Below are 18,137 nucleotides of genomic sequence, written 5' to 3'. Positions count from 1 at the left end.
TTGCTGTAAGAAATAAGCCATAGCCCAGTGTGATGGAACACTCAGGAAAAATCCAGAGTTCGCACAGGGCGTGGTGGCACTCAACTTTAACCCCAGCACTCAGAAAGCAGAGGCAGGTGGATCTCTGAGTTCCAGGCCAGCCAAGTTTACATAGAAAGACCCTGTCTTTTAAAGAAAAGAAAAGAATAGAGAATTGGAGGCCAGCATGCTTAGTGTTCTTGGTGATTTTGAGATCAACCTGGACAACACAGGTTTCCTTTGAAAAAGAAACTCTAGAAACTGAGAAGGAAACTACCAGAGAATAGTGAGGGAAATTTTAAGTGACAGTTGAGCTGAGCTCTGACATATGAGGCACATAATGCAAGAGCCTTTGGTGCAAGATGAAAGCACTGGACTTGGGGAAAGGGGAGAACAGCGTAAGTGGAGTGTAGAGAGCTGCAGGGAGAATTTGCAGCGGGATTGGGAAGGCCATGCAGCTGCAGCATGGTGGAAGGTTTCTTAGCCTCTCCACTATTCACATTCTGGGCCTGAAAAACCATCATTACACATTGATCCCATACTCCATTGCTGGCATCCACCCACTACAAGCCAGTAACACTTTCTCAGTTGTGATAACCAAAAATATCACCAAACAACTACTTCCTACTTCCTGGATGGATGACTTTGAGCAGTTGAACTTGTTTGTGTTAGCTTCTGTTTGTGTATCAGGAACCATTTGAGTAGCCATTGTGTGTGCGTACTGTAAGCACAGTGAACACTCAGTATGTGTTAGTATCCTCTTCTGTTGTCATCCTCTGAGCCATATGCCCCTTGTCCTGTGGTTCTCAGCCTACTGCGAGTTCTAGTCCAAGTTCTGGACCCTCTCTCTGGGACATACTCTTCATGCACATCTACACAAAATCATCATAAGCAGAGTCTCGGTTTTCAGACACTGAGATTCAAGAGCTCCCTTTACCATTCACATGACTGTTTGGTGAATGCTGCTCACTGAGTGTGCCACACTCTGTGCAAGCTTCTGAGACAGACGTGAACAAGATGAATAAGTTCTTTGCTTTCTAGAACTTGGAAGTCTCTTCACTACAAGGGTTCTTCATTAACAGTTTATATCTAACTTCCTAGGATGTACTTACTTATTTATTTGTTGGTTTGTTTACGATACACTGTATATTCATATCCACATACAAAACTAAGTTACTGTGGTGTGTTTCTGTAAAGAAAAAAAAAAAAAAAAACTCCAAGTTCTAGAGCAAGCAAGACAGACCACAGTATATTGTGGTAACTCATCCCTGGAACCTGATGAAGTAACAAAGGAGGGGCACAACAAACGTGAAAACACATCATAGACATGTGGAGCCCCTTTCGCAGAGCTTGTAAGGGGCCATCATTTGTACACCAGGCAGAGTCGCCATTCCTAGACCCTTGACATCCCCGGCACGTTTGCTGAATGCCCTTAGTTTGTAATCTCACTTGCTCGCTGTGAGATGGGTATAATTTGTTCTGTTATTTAAGTTATGTAAATATACTGACCAACTATTAGATGATAGAACAGACTCTCTGCCTTGAGTTCACGACCAGAGTGGGTTTTTGGTCTGTTGGTTTTCCCAAAATTCATGCTGTCTTTAAGGAAAGGAGACGGGATAGGAAGTATTTCTTAACTTTGGAAGGGTTTGCTTTTGTTTCAGATGGATAAGAAAAGGAAGAATGCTACCCTTGCCTCATTTCCTAAGAAAACTGTAGGAAATACTCTGCTGAAAGAGGCAGTCTTCATGACTGGATGCAGTGTTCCTTCGAGATGGGAGCTTTCATCTTGCTCAAGCAGCACATGTGGGCAATAACGTGTCCATTAAAGTTCTAGTTTCCCAGTCACTTTATTTGGCTCATTCCACTGCACAGTTGATGCAGTAACTTAGAGTCTGTTTGAATTTTCCTTTCTCCACAGAGAGGCCATGTCTGGTCCAAGTGATGAGACGGCAGGAGATCTGCCAGTGAAAGACACAGGTCTGACCCTCTTTGGAGTCGGAGGGTTACAAGGTACGGCCACCTGCTAGGCATTACAGTTAGGAACTGTGATCAGTCATTTCTGTACTTTTAATTTAAAGTATTTCTGATAGTCATACAAACCCAGCCATTTAAGTAACTATATAGCTCTTGATTGGACTAAACAAGATGGAGAGTTTAAAACACATATGGTATTTTACTGCGTGCATCCATTATCAACAGCTCATAGCAAATGCAAGATCCCCCTCTGTTCTGATAAAGAGTTGTTATAAATCATCTTTTTAAAATTCCACACATCAGTAGAAACTGCATAGAGTATCAGGCCTCTAAACTGAATTGCCTGGTTTAAATCACATTCACCATTAAAATACTTTTTTATGTTTAAGTTTTATATGAGAGGAAATGCCATATTTTAAAATTTTTGCCTTTCAAGTAGAGTATCTCAAAATGGCCTGTTTATGCAAGTGATAGTGAGTTTTCAATCACATTAATACACATTAAAGGCTTTCTTTATCCTTTTATCGTTTAGTTGTTCCCATAGAGCTGAGGAGTACTTTCGACTGAGAAAGCACAGCTCTGCTTTAAAGCACAGCATGGACTGGAGAGCCAGGTTCATGTTTGTGGGCAATGCCTGTCAAACCCGTGTGCCACTCACTCTGCTTGCAGGAGGCTGGAAGTTCAAAATGTGTCCTAAGGACTTTCCATACACTGTTTAATCATAACAGTGTCAATGGCCAGGTTCAGCTACCTTAGGAAGGTAGTCAGTGTGCTGATCATTGAGAACAAATTGACCATAAATATTATTAAAAGGAACGATGTTTAGGTTTTGCTTTAGATCATGAACCAGTATCAGGTATTCCAATACAAATAAAATTGAAGTGTTTAAAACTATTGGGTTTTGGTACAGTGTAAGTACCATTGGGTTTTGGTACTGTTTAAGTCCAATCCTTATCATCAGTAGCCACCCTCAGTCTTTAATATATGATTGAAATATATATATCTGTTGTGTTGTGTTTTTGAGATAGTGTCTTACTATGTAACCTTAAGTTGGCCTGGAACTTAGTATGTAGACCAGGCTAGCCTCGAACTCACAGAAATCACCTGCCTCTGCCTCTTGAATGTTGGGTTTAAAAGCATGTGCCACTATGTCATATCTAAAAGTTAATTTTCAATATATTAAATAGCTCATAGAGAAATGATCTGTGAAGCTTTCAAATGACAAGTTTTTTTTTTATTTTAGAGGATTTGTGTTTGTTTATTTTATAGTTTATTTTTCTATATCCTAGCTCCCTAACTCAGAAAAAAAAGTCCTAATCAAATTATGTTCACTGAATTGTTCTAGTTTTTGCATCTGTAAAATATATATTTGCAGATACTAGGGCTTCTTCTTGCTGCCATGTTAGTGATTAGACCTTGCACACCTGTGTTCCCAGACCAGGTAGCCTGGCTTCTCCAACTATGAGGATTTACAGCACTCAATAAGAATTAGAAAGCTTTTGAATCAGTTCCTTCCTATATTCTGAGAAAGTGATTAAGTCCATGACAGTGAATAAAGTTGTTGCTCAGATCCCTAATACCATACATGAAGCATTAATCCCAGAGGTGCTTCATCTCACCTAAGATCATTGGCATGAACCATGCTATAACATTTTCTAAAGAAAAACAACTTAATTTGTAGGTCAAGGGGATGGGGGTGGATGTGAGTGTGATGGTACATGCCTGTAGTCCCAGTACTTGGAAAGTAGAGGCAGGAAGATTAGGAGTTCAAGGTCATCCCAGCCACATAGCAAGTTTGAGGCTAACCTGTACTGTATGAAACTCAGTTTCATAAAGCCAAAAAAAAAATAAAAAGGATGAAAAATAGGATCAGCAGTTATCAGTTTTTAGAGGCTATTTTAAGTGATACTACAATTAATTGCCTTGGCATTTTTTTAGAAACTTCAACTGCACGAACAAGGAAGACTCGCCAGGCCGTGTCACGTGTCAGTCGTGAGGAACTGGAAGACAGATTTCTGCGTTTGCATGATGAGAACATTTTACTTAAACAGCATGCCCGCAAGCAAGAGGATAAAATTAAAAGGTTATGATAAAAAGCTTTTAGCTTTTTTTCTTAACTCTGTAAAGTTTGAAGGATATAGTTTTTTATAAACTTAATTGAAAGCCCCACCTTCAATCTTTTCTGGAATGGGCAGGTTATAAATAAATAGAATTTTTTAAAAATGGAAAATCTTACAAAGTAGAATAATAAACCAAGAGGATTGTGTTTATTATGTCTAAAGTTGCTATTTGAAAGAACACAGCTAATAGCTAAGAGTACCATGAGTGTATCAGATCTATAAATAACTTTGGGGTTAATATTTATGACTTAATAAGCAGATAGCCAAGCATCTGTTGTTTTAAATGTCATGAAAGTTTAAAAAGTAATTAACTATTCCAACTTGTTCAAATGTGTGTTCCCTTATGACTTGGGATTTACTAATGAAAACATCACTTATATCTGGGGCATGCTCAACTTCACTTTGGTTAGTCTGGGTTCTGTATTTATTTCAAAAAGTCTCTACTATTTCTGAAAAAGCACATTATCACTTTTGATGGACATGTGAAAAATGTATGCAGGAATAATGTTTCCAGAGTAAATTTCTCTTCAGTTCCTCTTTACTCAGAAATACTGTGCCTGTCGTTAGAATGTCTGGTATGGGAACAAAGGAGTGCTTACAAACTGTATTCAAAGTCATGTTCTAGGTTCAAAAGAAGGTGGCTTCTCAAGGAGGAAGATGGCTCCCTCGTTAGAATTTATCCTACAGAAGTGATTCCTTCCATTTCACATTCTACCTTGTAGACTTAGTTTCAGACCCACCAACCATCCTAGGGCAGGCCTTCTACTTTGAGTTGGTTGAGACATAGAAATTGTTACTTTTAAGATGTGCCTGGTTCAGGTCTGACCAGTAGCACACCCAGGTCTACCAGCCAGAGTGAGACGTGAACCTGCAACCACTAAACTGCTTTTTTCTTTATATACCTGATTGGACAGTAAAATAATTTAATTCACCACCTGATTTTGTTAGTAATTTGTCCTAACCAAAAAATAAAACCAGTTTAATTAATAATGAACCACCTAGCTCACTGGGAATGAGGAACTGGACTAGGAGTCAAGTTGGATATATGTGTTCTATTATCTTTCTCCCAGTATCCTGTGCTCAGGCCATTTACTCTCCTGAGACTTTGTTTTACTGAGCTATGGGAGTACTTACTCAGTGAACACAGCCCATAGATACAAATGCCTTTTCATCCTCATCCCAATGACACTGGTCTGGATCCATGGATAGAGTGTCTTTACATTTATCCCTAAGGCATGAGTTAGTATCACCTTCTGTGTAAATATGGATTTTCTACATTGTCTTTTTAAGTAAGTACTCAAACCTCACTACATAACTTACAATTCATTAATAACTTAAACAAATGAAAAATATTCCTATGACTAAACAAGCATATGCAGTCTTACAGTTCCTGATGAAGTTTACTTGAAAATCATGTCACAAATTTGAAGACACTGTCAATATCCTTGTCTTATATTAAAAAATCATTTACCATTCCTCAGGTAACTGATTTTTAATATGAACTCTGTACCTTTCTTTTTAATGTAATCTATGTTTCTAAGTGCTAATCTTCCTGTAATAAGTATTCAGATATTTAAGTGACTCCTCGTTTGGATGAATATATTATTTTTACTGATAGGACACTGAGCAAGGTTCAGGACTCTAACCTCATTACTGGGCAAGGCAGAGAATGTGGTTCTGCTGGGTGATGATACCTAGTTAGGTTTCCCAGTGATGGGTCATCCACAGGACTAGGTGGAAAAGGAAGTAATCCACTGATTACTAGGATGTTTGTGGTACTCTTGGATCTTGGTTTTTATTAACCAATATCCCTTATAAAGCTTGCTTAGTGGATGTGCCTCAAGGGAAAGAGAAAACAATCTTAACTGATTATGTTATGCATAGCTCCCCTGATGCCACATGCTGTAGCCGAGTAGCCAGAAGTGTAGATAGACATGTATTACTACCGCATTACAGAAGACTCTGCATAGGGGGAAACGTTGTTCTATGACATCCCAAAGCTATTAAGGGCTGCTTTTCTATTTCACTTTTGTTCCCTTAAGTAAAAGCTTCTGTCCATAACCATGCTAAAATAAAGCAAACCCCACTTAAAGAAAAATGTAGTGTGTTTTTATTTCCAATCTCCTGTTTGGGTCTTTATAAAAATAGATTCACTATAAACTAGAATCAGCAATTGAAGATGTGCGACCAATTTTGTAAAGTCTTGAACTTGTGTCTCTCATCAAAGCCACCTTTTCTTTCTTGTCCTGCCAAGATTTTTCCATTCACTGTCAGGCATGTTTTCCATGCGTGTATATTACATCACCCCCATGTGCCCATTCTGTCTTTTGTTCTGTCTGACCAGTTTTTATCAAAACTTGAAAGAGTCAAAGGTATAAGTTCCTGGGGTGTCAGTAGAACAATTCATGTCAAAAAATCTTAAGTAGCGTTAAAATGATATTTCTTGCATGTAATTATTTTTCTGAAATTAAACACAAACATTTGTTGCGTACTAACCAACATTTAGTGTCACATTTTGGGTTATTTTGAAATTTCCATTGGATTTTATATGTGTACATCTGTGAATTCTATCATTTTTATGGTTTTTCCTTGTCTTAATCCTATAGAAATATAAGATACTATCCTACCTAAATCTGCATAATCTTAGCTCACTTTTCAAAAGTTCTAACTCATTGTGGGTTGTAGACATGGCCCACCACATCCATACTCTGTGACTACATTTAAGTGCATCCAGTGTTCCTATATAAGGTCATGCGTTAAAATTGCGTCTCTGGAACATATGGGGTAAATATGTGTCCTCTCTCTACTACCCTTAAATGATAAGCCTTAGGAAACTGCTATTTGTCAGTGCTATAAAGCAGATTGTTGCCCAGTGGTTTCAATTATCATCAAAGGATTCTTCACAGGCAGTAATAGTTACATCAAAACCTGAGATTTATTATTCCGGTTCTGCACTGAAGTCTTCACAGTGATTATGTTCCTTTCAACAGAATGCATTTTATGCTGACTTCTCACATTCCTTTTCATCTTTTTATTATTTCCCTAGAATGGCCACCAAGTTAATACGGCTAGTTAATGACAAGAAAAGATATGAGCGGGTTGGTGGCGGCCCCAAGCGGCTGGGACGAGATGTAGAAATGGAAGAAATGATTGAGCAGCTGCAAGAAAAAGTTCATGAGCTTGAAAGACAAAATGAAGTCCTCAAAAACAGGTTAATATCAGCCAAACAGCAACTCCAAGTCCAGGGGTACAAGCAGACTCCGCACAGTCGTGTGCAGGCTCGAGTTAACACTGGCCGCAGGCAAGCAAGCTCGAGTACAGGCTTCCAGGAATGTCCCAAGAAAGGTAAACCGTTCGGCAAGCGCTGGACTGAAGTCCAAACCTGTTTCCCACTGACATACTCAGCTTTGTTTCTTACTCATGTTCTCACATGTCTTCAAAGGGGATTCAAAACGGTCCGAGGCTTGCTTTTTGCAAGATCATAATGCTGTAACAAAGACAGTTTTGTTCCGGAATCCCTAGGTCACTCTCATTTACTTAGTCAAACAATAACAAAGCTGTTAGAGTAGGCATGTATGAAACTAAGAGCAATTGAGGTTGAGTTGAACATGAGTCCTGCCCCTGCACTTTGTGCAGATCTTCTCTGTTGGTTTGCAGTTTCCTTTACATATAAAAAGTACAGGCGCTGGTGGTTATAAAAGTCTTGTCATCCTTAAAATAATTATGCCATCAGTTTCTTCACATTGCAAAGAACGATGTAAAGTGTCTCTGTATTACAGAGCAATTGCATAGACCAAACTAATTTAGGCATCAAGCCCAAATTCTTTCCACCCCCAAATGAACTTACTAAAATGAAACCAAAAGCGTGTAAATATCTTAAGTCGCTTTTTTAAAATGACACTTCTAGATAAGGAAATAAAATTCTAGCTCTAATTGATTTTTATTAGGAATATGCTTCACAGAAACATCCAACATCTTTTGTAATATTGAAAAATGATGTAAGCCTTTAGTTATAATTCATGGAGGAAAGGGAAACACCATATGAACAGAAGGAGAGAAAAAAATTGTTGTAGTTTTCTTTTCCAAAGCCAACTGTTAGCACTGTCTCTGTCCTAGATAGTGAGCCTTTGAAGTCGGACGGTCTCCACACAGTCAGGAGGCAGCCGCAGGATGAAAGGCTTAGCTGTTGCCAGCTTTGTGAGATTGTGGTAGCCTTTGGGTATAATCAAAGTGAGCACAGCGAATTATAAATCAGAAAACACACTCTGCCATGAATTGTTATTTTATATGGAAGTCAGCCCTTGACCTCTCAGCCTCTTTTTTTCCATCTATAAAATGGAGTGATAATAATGCCAGATTAGGTAAGAGGAAGGAGGGTGGAGGTCCTCACTGAGGGATATTCCCTTAAAAAGTCATGTCCTCACTGAGCCTTAGTGCTGACTTCTGGAAATGCAAGATGACATGGAAGGACTGCTAGGTCCTTTATGCTGAGTAAAACTAATGCCCAGACTTTAAGTTAGTATGGCAAGCTACTGTCCAAATCAAAGCTTACCCTCCCCGCTATTAAAAATATTTTCTTTTAAAAAGGATCTGCAGAACATCAGCCTTTAAAACAAAAAACTTATAAACTTAAATATCTCCTTGTATGTGTATTGTCTTTGTGATTTAGAACTGCTTCCCTGTCTGTAGAGTCTAGGACACAGAAATCATACACTGTGGTAAATGTTGAGTACTTAATAATGGTGTGTGAGTAAACCTGAGGTGTCATTATGGGAAGTTAATCTTAAATGTGCAGTACACTCTTCAAGGCTGCCTTTGAGACTGAGACATGGACCCAATTTTTTAGGACTATCTTGGGTTGAAAAGGGACTAAATGAGAAGCCCAGACTCCCTCTGGCCACAGGAGGCATCTACCATGAAACTGTGTAGTAGGAATCTTAAAGCGTTCTTATTAATGAAATCAAACCTGAGGCCAGTTATTGGGGTGACTGCTGAAAGATCAGAGAAGCAGAACAAGCCACAGCTTCCTCACCTTGCCAGTTCCTCAGCTGGTCTTGTTTCCTCAGACTGCCAGCCTCTGAGTCCTCATGCAGAATCTCAGTTGAACTTCTGCTCCAAAGCCTAAAAGCTTAACCAGCCAAATGCTTCTAGTTTCTGGTCTTCACGCCTTATGTATCTTTCTACTTTCTGCCGTCACTCCCTGGGATGAAAGGCTGGATTTTCCTACAAAACTGCTGTGGGGATGCCATCATCTCTGTTTACACCTTGGAATAAATGATGGCAAACACTGGCTCAAGTGTGATAGACATTATGTAGACACAGTTCTTACTATGAAGAACCACTGAAACAAAACCTTTGGTAAAGCATGTATGTTTTAAAATACAGCCATTGGTGCCCAAGCATGCTACAGGCCAGTGATCCAGCACCTAGTACTAATCAGAAGACTGTAGCAAGTGGCTAGAGAGATGGTTCAATGGTTAGAGCACTGACTGATCTTCCACAGGACCAGGTTCCATTCCCAGCACCCAATGACAGCTCACAACTGTATATAGCTTCAGTTCCAGGGCATCTGACACCATACTCTGGTCTCTGTGGGTACCACGATGCATGGGGTACACAGGCAAAAACAGGCATTTTATGCACAGAATGATGAGGAGGAAGATAATGATGGTAAATTATTCTTAAAAAAAACACTAAGACAAGCCAGATGATGGTGGCATACAGCTATAACACCAGCACTCAGGAGGCAGAGGCAGGCAGATCTCTGAGTTTGAGGCCAGCCTGGTTGACAGAGCAAATTCCAGGACAGCCAGAGCTGTTACACAGAGAAACCTTGTCTTGAAAAACCAAAACCACAAAGAAAAAAAAAAGAGAGACTAAAACAAGAGGATGTGGAATTTGAAGCCATCCTGGGCTGTATCAGACAATCAAATCAAAACTGAAAAGAATATGTAATAACCATTAGCTAGAAATAATGACCAGTTACTAATTAATAACCAAATCACTATGTGGCCAAATTTTTAAATATATTTTGAATTTATACTTTTTTAATTTAAGAATTTTTTTATTCATTTTCCATACCAACCACAGACCTCTCTCTCTCATCCCTCCTCTCTCTCCCCACTTCTCCTCACCCAATACCCCTCTAAATTTAGTCTTTTAACTCACTGCTCATTTTGAATCTCCCCCTGATTGTGTAGGGAAAGCTTCAGTGTTGGTATCATAGCTCACGTGTAACTGGTGAGTTGTAGCACAGTGAAATCTGAATGTCTCAGGCTGGTCCTTTCCTATGCTGTAGGTTACGGCAGTAGATCATGAGCATATCATAAAGAGTAAGTGAGGGCCATCTTCATCCATCAACTTAAAAATCATGGAATTTCTCATTTTGAAAAAGTTAAAACTTTTCTAAAGAGAAATTTTTTTCTGTGTCTTTAGATCATTGGAAATCTGCATCATTTGTTGTGCTTTATTCTAATGATTCTAGAAACATAAAGTGGCATATGTAATTAAAAGTATGTCTGACTTTTAACAATTGGACTGTACTTATCAAACTTGATATATATTTTTTTCCTTTAAGATGAATGTCTCCTATTGCTCAGGCTAGGCTCAAACAGTTTGCCTGCCACAAACTCCCAAGTATCTGAGACTGTACGTGTGTGCCATCATACATAGCACACGTAACTTTCTGTTTGAAAAATGCTGCAGGATACTGCTTTATTTTAAGAGCTCTTATTGGTGATTCAGTCTCAAATCACCTTTTTAAAAATATGGATTTTCTTATTGAGGTTGAATAACCAAAAAGATGGCATAAGTTAAGGATTTAATGTAAGATCAAGGGATTTTTATGATTAAATAAAGTCATTTTCAAAACTTCTAAGAAGGTACTGGTAAGATGGTGCTTGCCACTAAGCCTGGCGACCTGTGATCAGTTATCAAGACACATACAGTGGAAGAAATAACTGCCTTGTTAGTTGTCCTCAGACCTCCACACGTGCTGTATCATGTACACTGAGTGTCCCAAGGTCTCTCTCTCTCTCTGCATGTCATCTGGCTGTGGGTCTCTGTGTCTGTTTCTGTCTGCTGCAAGCCGAAGCTTCTCTGATGATGACTGAGCGAGGCACTGATCTATGAGTCCAGCAGAATGTCAATAGGAAGTCATTTTATTGCTGTGTCCTTTTAATATAACAGTAGTATTTGGTTTTACCCTAGGTTGAATCTTTCTCTTCATATTTCCGTTTTTATTATAAATCCCTGAATTAAAAATAGTGGTTCTTTCAGAAATTGGGATAGAAGTTCTAAGTCTCAAAATGTATAGCCTTATTTCTAGATGGTTTCTTAAGCAGGATTGTCCAGTGGGCAATCCATTTTTCTGTGTCTCACATGCTGCCTGCTGGTGGCTGTGGGCTAATGCCCCCTTAGCTTGCACTTCCATTACTCTGTTCTAAGAACACATGCAGCCTAGTGTTTGTTATAAACATACTTTTAGCAAATCAAGGATCTGTCTTTCTTAACTTTTCATAATATTTTACTACTTTATTTTTAGGTATAAGATTCCAAAATGTAGATGAAGCAGAAACTGCACAGCCCACACTCACAAAATATGGCAATAGTTTACTTGAAGAAGCCAAAGGAGAAATAAGAAATTTGTATGTATTCTTTTTTCATGGTCATTTTAGAAATTTGTATATTGATTATGTCTTATTTTGATCCCTCCTTCTCCTTTATGGTAAACAAAATTGGAGTATGTATAAATAATTTGCTTTACTAAAATACAGCTAGTTCTGTGGAGTAATAACAGATATTATATAACATGTTCTCAGTGGATAGTTTATCTAGCTATACTGATGGCTGGGTGTATGTTCATTTTACCACCAAAGGAATGGCCTGAAGTCCAATCACTTTGAATAATCTCAGTTTTAGAGACGTTTTCATTCCCATAAGCTTACAGGTAATTTTTAGAACTTGACTCAACCCTTTTAGGGAGGAGGGAGGCATTAGGAGGCAGGAGGAGTGGCTTGAAAGTTGGAGGTATCTGGTACATACACACAGATCTCAGCTCTTGTTTTCCTGTGGCTCTGTGAGATGATTCTTCACCATGTCATGATTTCACAGGAGTTACTCCTGCCTCGTTCATCTTTATTTTCTGGTTCATCTTTGCCTGCTGGTTTCAGTGTCTGAGAGTTGTGCAAATGACTTTAGGCCTTTTCCTGGATCATCAGAACACTGAATAAGCAAAGAAAGCATTGCACTAAGAGTATCAGTCTTAGAACGTTGCTGAAGAGTAAGCTGATACAGATTTGAAATGTTCTCTGCTGAGTGTTTTAAATGCGAATCACACTAGCAATCAACTTGTGAGGAAATAAAAGACTAAATACTTTCTCATTCTTAGATATTTCTTAGCCAAGGTTTGTAGCAGTTTCCCAGGACTCACTGCATTGGGATGCTGCCAGACAAAGAAATGAATGCATGCTAGGGCCCCCAGCTATGTTTGGCACATTTCATGCTCACTCTCTGAAGTATTAATTGGGTGATATGGTAGCTGTGCACATATAAAAGAGCAAGACATATAAATTATGTTGTAGAGTATCCAGTAGGAGATCAGTACATACTAAACTGAATTCAGCTACAGTCCAGTCTATTGCCTACAACAGTATCTTCTAAAAGACCATCTCTTGAATTGTCCCAGATATAAGTTCAAGTCATCACATTGAATCTGCTGCTGCTTCACTACATGCAGAGGTGGTGAAGCCCTTTTATGAACTTTGGCTTGCCCTATAATTATAATGAAGAGCTATCTTTGCACTGACTTTAAATACTACAAATTTCTCCTCAAACTGCCAATTCTTATCAAGATTCTTTATTGCAGAGAAAATGTTATTCAGTCACAGAGAGGCCAGATAGAAGAATTAGAGCACATGGCAGAGATTCTGAAAACTCAGTTGAGGAGAAAAGAAAATGAAATTGAGTTGTCTCTTCTTCAACTTCGAGAACAGCAAGCTACAGATCAAAGGTATGTTAAAACTGGAATGTCACCTTGATGTGCTCAAAATTAATTTTAAATAATTTATAATGATAAATCCATCTAAGCTATTTTAAAACCCTATTTCTACTTAGTCTTTGGATAGAATGCTGTAGACCTACTAACTGTATCAAGTATCATGTGCAGAAGGGGCGGTTTTCCCTGCTGGCCCTGTGGCTGGCTGCCACTCTCAGCCTGTCTTTGTTTACCCCACTTGTCAAGACTTGAGAAGTTTAGATCATTCGATCATAGCTACTCAGAGAAGCCTGGGGAGCAAGAGCTGCACTGTCAGACCGAGTGTGTAAGACAAGCCTTCAGGGTTTGTTCAGCCTCTAGTTCCACAATGCTTAGCAGTGTAGAACCACAAAAGATATTGCGTCTCCTTGTACTCAGTTTACAAGCAAGTCTGATGACTGGTGTGGTGTGTGGACCATCGTGACAATAGTCTCCTTGCCACCATTGTGTTTTTGATGTTTTATAAAAGAGTATTTTTGTTCACATCATCCTTTGTTTTTGGTTCTAGTCCCATAGGTTCACTTTGTGTGTTGACATTGTGCTTTGAACAAGACTTCTGTTCACCACAGTATCTCTTCAGCTCCCTTTTTTCTCTTCACAACCTTTTCTCTTCTTTTCTTTTGACAAAACTAAAGATAATAGCTTATGTTTATATAACTCCACTTCAACAGTTTTAATATCTTACCAGTCTTACCTCATCTAAATTTATACTTTTGTTTCCTTCACTTAGCTAGTCCTAGCCACACAGTCACTCATAAGTAGTTGAGAGTGTATCTCTATGCCCAACAAAATTAATAGTCGTTCTTTGGTAGCATCTAGCAACCAGTTTACATTCAGACTTGTCTAGAGAGACCTTTCTGCTGTTCATTTTAGTGGCCCCAAATAAAATATACATGTTGCATTTGGTGGTTGTATCTCTCCTGTTTTTTTCACAGACCTCATAGTGTTGTTCAAACCAGACTTAGTGACTCGACTTCTGTTTTCCTTTTCTGAACTGTGTGATACTCTGGTCAAGTTCCTCTTTTTAAAAACCTGGTAATATTGTCTAACTTTTCATTTCAGATAGAGTGTTGAAGTATCTCTTTTTTAAAAATAAGAATGAAGGTTTCCTATTCCATTTCTTTATTTTGTGTGTGCACACTCATGTATGTATACAGGCATCCATTTGGAAATCCAAGAACAACTTAAAGGAATCACTAGGAATTCAGGCAGGACATCAGGCAGCTTGGCAGCACATGCCTGTCCCCACTGAGCCCTCTCACCAGCCCTAATCCTCTCTTAGCAAGCTAACCCTGCGTGGTGATATTATGAAGGATCTAAGGAAATACATGAAATAGTAGACTTGGGTTGTGGGTTTTGTTGTTGTTGTTGTTGTTGTTACTGTTGTTGTTATTGTTGTTGTTTGAGACAGGTTTCTCTGTGTTGTTTTGGTGCCTGTCCTGGATCTTGCTGTATAGACCAGGCTGGCCTTGAACTCACAGAGGTCTGTCTGGCTCTGCCTCCTGAGTGCTGGGATTAAAGGTGTGCACCACCACCACCCAGCTTGGGTTGTGTTTTTTAAAGAAGATATTAATTTTATTTGTTTGTTTGTTTGTTTGTTTATTCCTATTATCAGCTTGATGCAGTAAAAATTCTTATCCTAATAGTGAAATGTTTCATTGAGGCTTGCCCAGTAATTGAGTAAAACCAAAACTTATTGTAAGCCACAGTCATCCTAGGGTCCCCCCTGCTATATAGCCTCTCTGGTTCTGTGGGTTGCAGGCTGATTGTTCTTTTCTTCCACTTACGAGTGAGTACATACTATGTTTGTTCTTCTGGGTTTGGGTTGCCTCACTCAGGATGGTATTTTCTAGTTCCATCCATTTGCCTGAAAATTTCATGCTGTCATTGTTTTTCTCTGCTGAGTAGTACTCCATTGTGTATGTGTACCACATTTTCTTAATCCATTCTTCAGCTGACGGGCATCTAGGTTGTTTCCAGGTTCTGGCTATTACAAATAATGCTGCTATGAACATAGTTGAGCATGTATCTTTGTGGTATGATTGAGCATTCCTTGGGTATATGCCCAAGAGTGGTATGGCTGGGTCTTGAAGTAGATCGATTTCCAATTTTCTGAGGAACCGACATACTGATTTCCACAGTGGTTGTACAAGTTTGCACTCCCACCAACAGTGGAGGAGTGTTCCCTTTGCTCCGCATCCTCTCCAACACAGACTGTCATTAGTGTTTTTGATCATAGCCATTCTCACAGGTGTAAGGTGCAATCTCAGAGTCGTTTTGATTTGCATTTCTCTGATGATTAAGGATGTTGAGCATTTCTTTAAATGTCTTTCAACCATTTGAGATTCTTCTTTTGAGAATTCTCTGTTTAGCTCTTTAACCCATTTTTTAAATTGGATTGTTCAGTATTTTGATGTCTAGTTTCTTGAGTTCTTTATATACTGTGGAGATCAGTCCTCTGTCAGATGTGGGGTTGGTGAAGGTCTTTTCCCATTCTGTAGGCTGTCTATTTGTCTTGTTAACCGTGTCTTTTGCCCTACAAAAGCCTCTCAGTTTCAAGAGGTCCCATTTATTAATTGTTGTGCTCAGTGTCTGTGCTGCTGGTGTTATATTTAGGAAGTGATCTCCAGTGCCAATGCGTTCAAGTGTACTTCCTACTTTCTCTTCTATCAAGTTCAGTGTAACAGGATTTATGTTGAGATCTTTGATCCTTGGGACTTGAAGTTTTGTGCATGGTGACAGATATGGATCTATTTGTAATCTTTTACATATTGACATCCAGTAATGCCAGCACCATTTGTTGAAGATGCTTCCTTTTTTCCATTGTATAGTTTTGGCTTCTTTGTCAAAAATCAGGTGTTCATATGTGCGTGGATTAATGTCAGGGTCTTCAATTCCATTCCATTGGTCTGTATGTCGGTTTTACCACCCTGAACGCACCGAGCTCGTCTAATTTTATTTTATATGTATGGGTGTTTTGCTTGCATATATGTCTGTGCATCATATGTGTGCATGGTGCCCACAGAGGCCAGGAGAAAGTACTGGATCACCAGGAACCGGAGTTACAGGGGTTGTGAGGTGCTCTAATAGTGCTGTGAGTCAGACCTGAGTCCTCTGGAGGAGCGGCCAGTGCCTTTAATCACTGGTCCATTTCTCCAGCCCAGACTTGGTCTGTCTGTCTGTCTGTTTAAATATACTAAAAATATATGAAAGCCTTAGATTTAAAAGATTAGTGTAATTTCTAATTCTATTAAAACTATAATATGTAAAACTATGTCATATAAGAGGACCATAATGTTGAGTGAAATTATGTAGTATTCTTTTAGCATGGACTATGAAAGATGAATATTTTTGAGAATTATCTGTAAGTTAGGGGTATAATTAAAATTGTGGCTTTACATCAATTTGAATAACAAGGCATTAACCATGTTCCCAGAAAGAACTGCTTTAGACTCAGCCTCCTTAAGAAACAGGGATAGTTCCTAGTAAAGAACAGGGCCAGAGGCGCAGGCCTCATATCTAAGTGTGCTTTCTTAGTATTACCAACATCTACACTTAAGATAGTATCTGATTAGAAAAATGCACCGTGGACTGGGAACCTGGCTCAGTCAGTAAAGCGCTCGCCATGTAAGCATAAGGGTCAACTTTGGGTGCCTGTGATCCTAGAGCTGAGAAGGCAGAGAGAAGAGAATCCCTGGGAGTCAGTGGCTAGCCACCAACCCCAGGTTCAGTGAGAAGCCCTGTCTCAAGAATTGGGGGAGTGCAGTTGAAAAGGATGCCAAATATGGGCCCCTGCGTCCCACACACTCACACCCCAACATGCCAACCCCAGCACACACACTTTTACTCGGGACATGTCCCTGTCAGTGTTGCTCAGGTGATAGTGGTCTGGGACTGCATTCCTACTGTACTCCTCAGGTCAACTGTTCCTGTTCCAGATGGATGTGGTCATCTTAGAGCTAGACTCTCAGTGATTGAAGAGGAGCTCCACAGGTCCTCCAACCCCAGGACATGGCAGAGCAGGAGGAGGGTGGCAGACAGGACCACATGCTCTCATACTCTAAATGTTGCCAACAAACGACAGCGTTTACCTTGAAATCTAAGCTACGGCCTTCCACCGGGGGCTATATTACCCACAGAAGAAGAAGTGCTCTCTCTTATCACATCAACTATTAGAAGCAGAAACAAAATTAGTATGATGAGCTAAGGAAAATTACTACAGAAGCCAAAGAAATAAGCTAGTTAGTACCTTACCTCAATGATTTTATAAACCTGAAAATCCACATTGTTTGCTTAGAAGGAAAGATACCTCTGTTGAATAGCATATTGTTTCTTGAATATGGTTTTTGAAACTAAAGAAATAAAAGTCTTCAAGGCTTTTTTAAAATTATGTTTACTTGTAGCTCAAATTTTTATGTGTAACAGCAATTTTTTTGAGGCTAATGGAAAATTATTGAAAAACTTAGGGAAAATGTAAAACTTGGTGTAATTTGCTGCAGAGAGAAGTGACAAAATGGAAACCATATTTGAGCTTCTCTTCCACTGGTACATTAGTTCAGATTTGAAATTCTAGAAGTCTGATCTGGATGTTGGACCCCTTGTTCTCAAGCATGACCCTAACGTAGCTGTAATCTGCAGAGCGGCGGCACTCGCTGTTTATGGCAAAGAGCCTTTCACAGAGCAGTACAGAAACTCTCCATAGTATGTGTTTAATAGACCAGTTTGGTTTGGCATCGGCTTGACATAAACTTTTGGTTATCCAAAGCCCTTAATTGCTTTGAAGTAAAATCCCAGTGCTGCTCTCTTTTATTAAAGGCATGTTTTTTCCTGTTGTTGTGGTCTATTTTGGAAGACTGAGTTGTGATTTTTGCATATGTTCTACATAATGCCTCATTAGCAAAAAATCTTGTATCATTTACAAGTAGCCTGAATGTCTGTTGTTTTGAACAAAAATCCATATTAAAATTTAAACAATATAAAAATGCACA

General features: G+C 39.1%; 1 protein-coding gene across 4 annotated transcripts in view; it reads left to right on the top strand.

The window, feature by feature from the left end:
• Rpgrip1l (RPGRIP1 like) overlaps window positions 1–18,137 on the top strand; it is a 98,816-nt gene that overhangs the window by 1,011 nt on the left and 79,668 nt on the right. For all 4 annotated transcript variants that reach the window (XM_036187369.1, XM_036187367.1, XM_036187368.1 and 1 more), the window contains exons 2-6: window positions 1,940–2,031; window positions 3,934–4,078; window positions 7,162–7,460; window positions 11,659–11,761; window positions 12,982–13,125. In XM_036187369.1, coding sequence (XP_036043262.1) covers window positions 1,947–2,031; window positions 3,934–4,078; window positions 7,162–7,460; window positions 11,659–11,761; window positions 12,982–13,125 — 776 coding nt within the window. In that variant the 5' untranslated portion in view covers window positions 1,940–1,946. The remainder of the gene's footprint in view (window positions 1–1,939; window positions 2,032–3,933; window positions 4,079–7,161; window positions 7,461–11,658; window positions 11,762–12,981; window positions 13,126–18,137) is intronic.

This window comes from Onychomys torridus, chromosome 5, assembly GCF_903995425.1.
Source record: "Onychomys torridus chromosome 5, mOncTor1.1, whole genome shotgun sequence".
NCBI lineage: Eukaryota > Metazoa > Chordata > Mammalia > Rodentia > Cricetidae > Onychomys > Onychomys torridus.
This window is presented reverse-complemented; position numbering and strand designations above follow the sequence as displayed.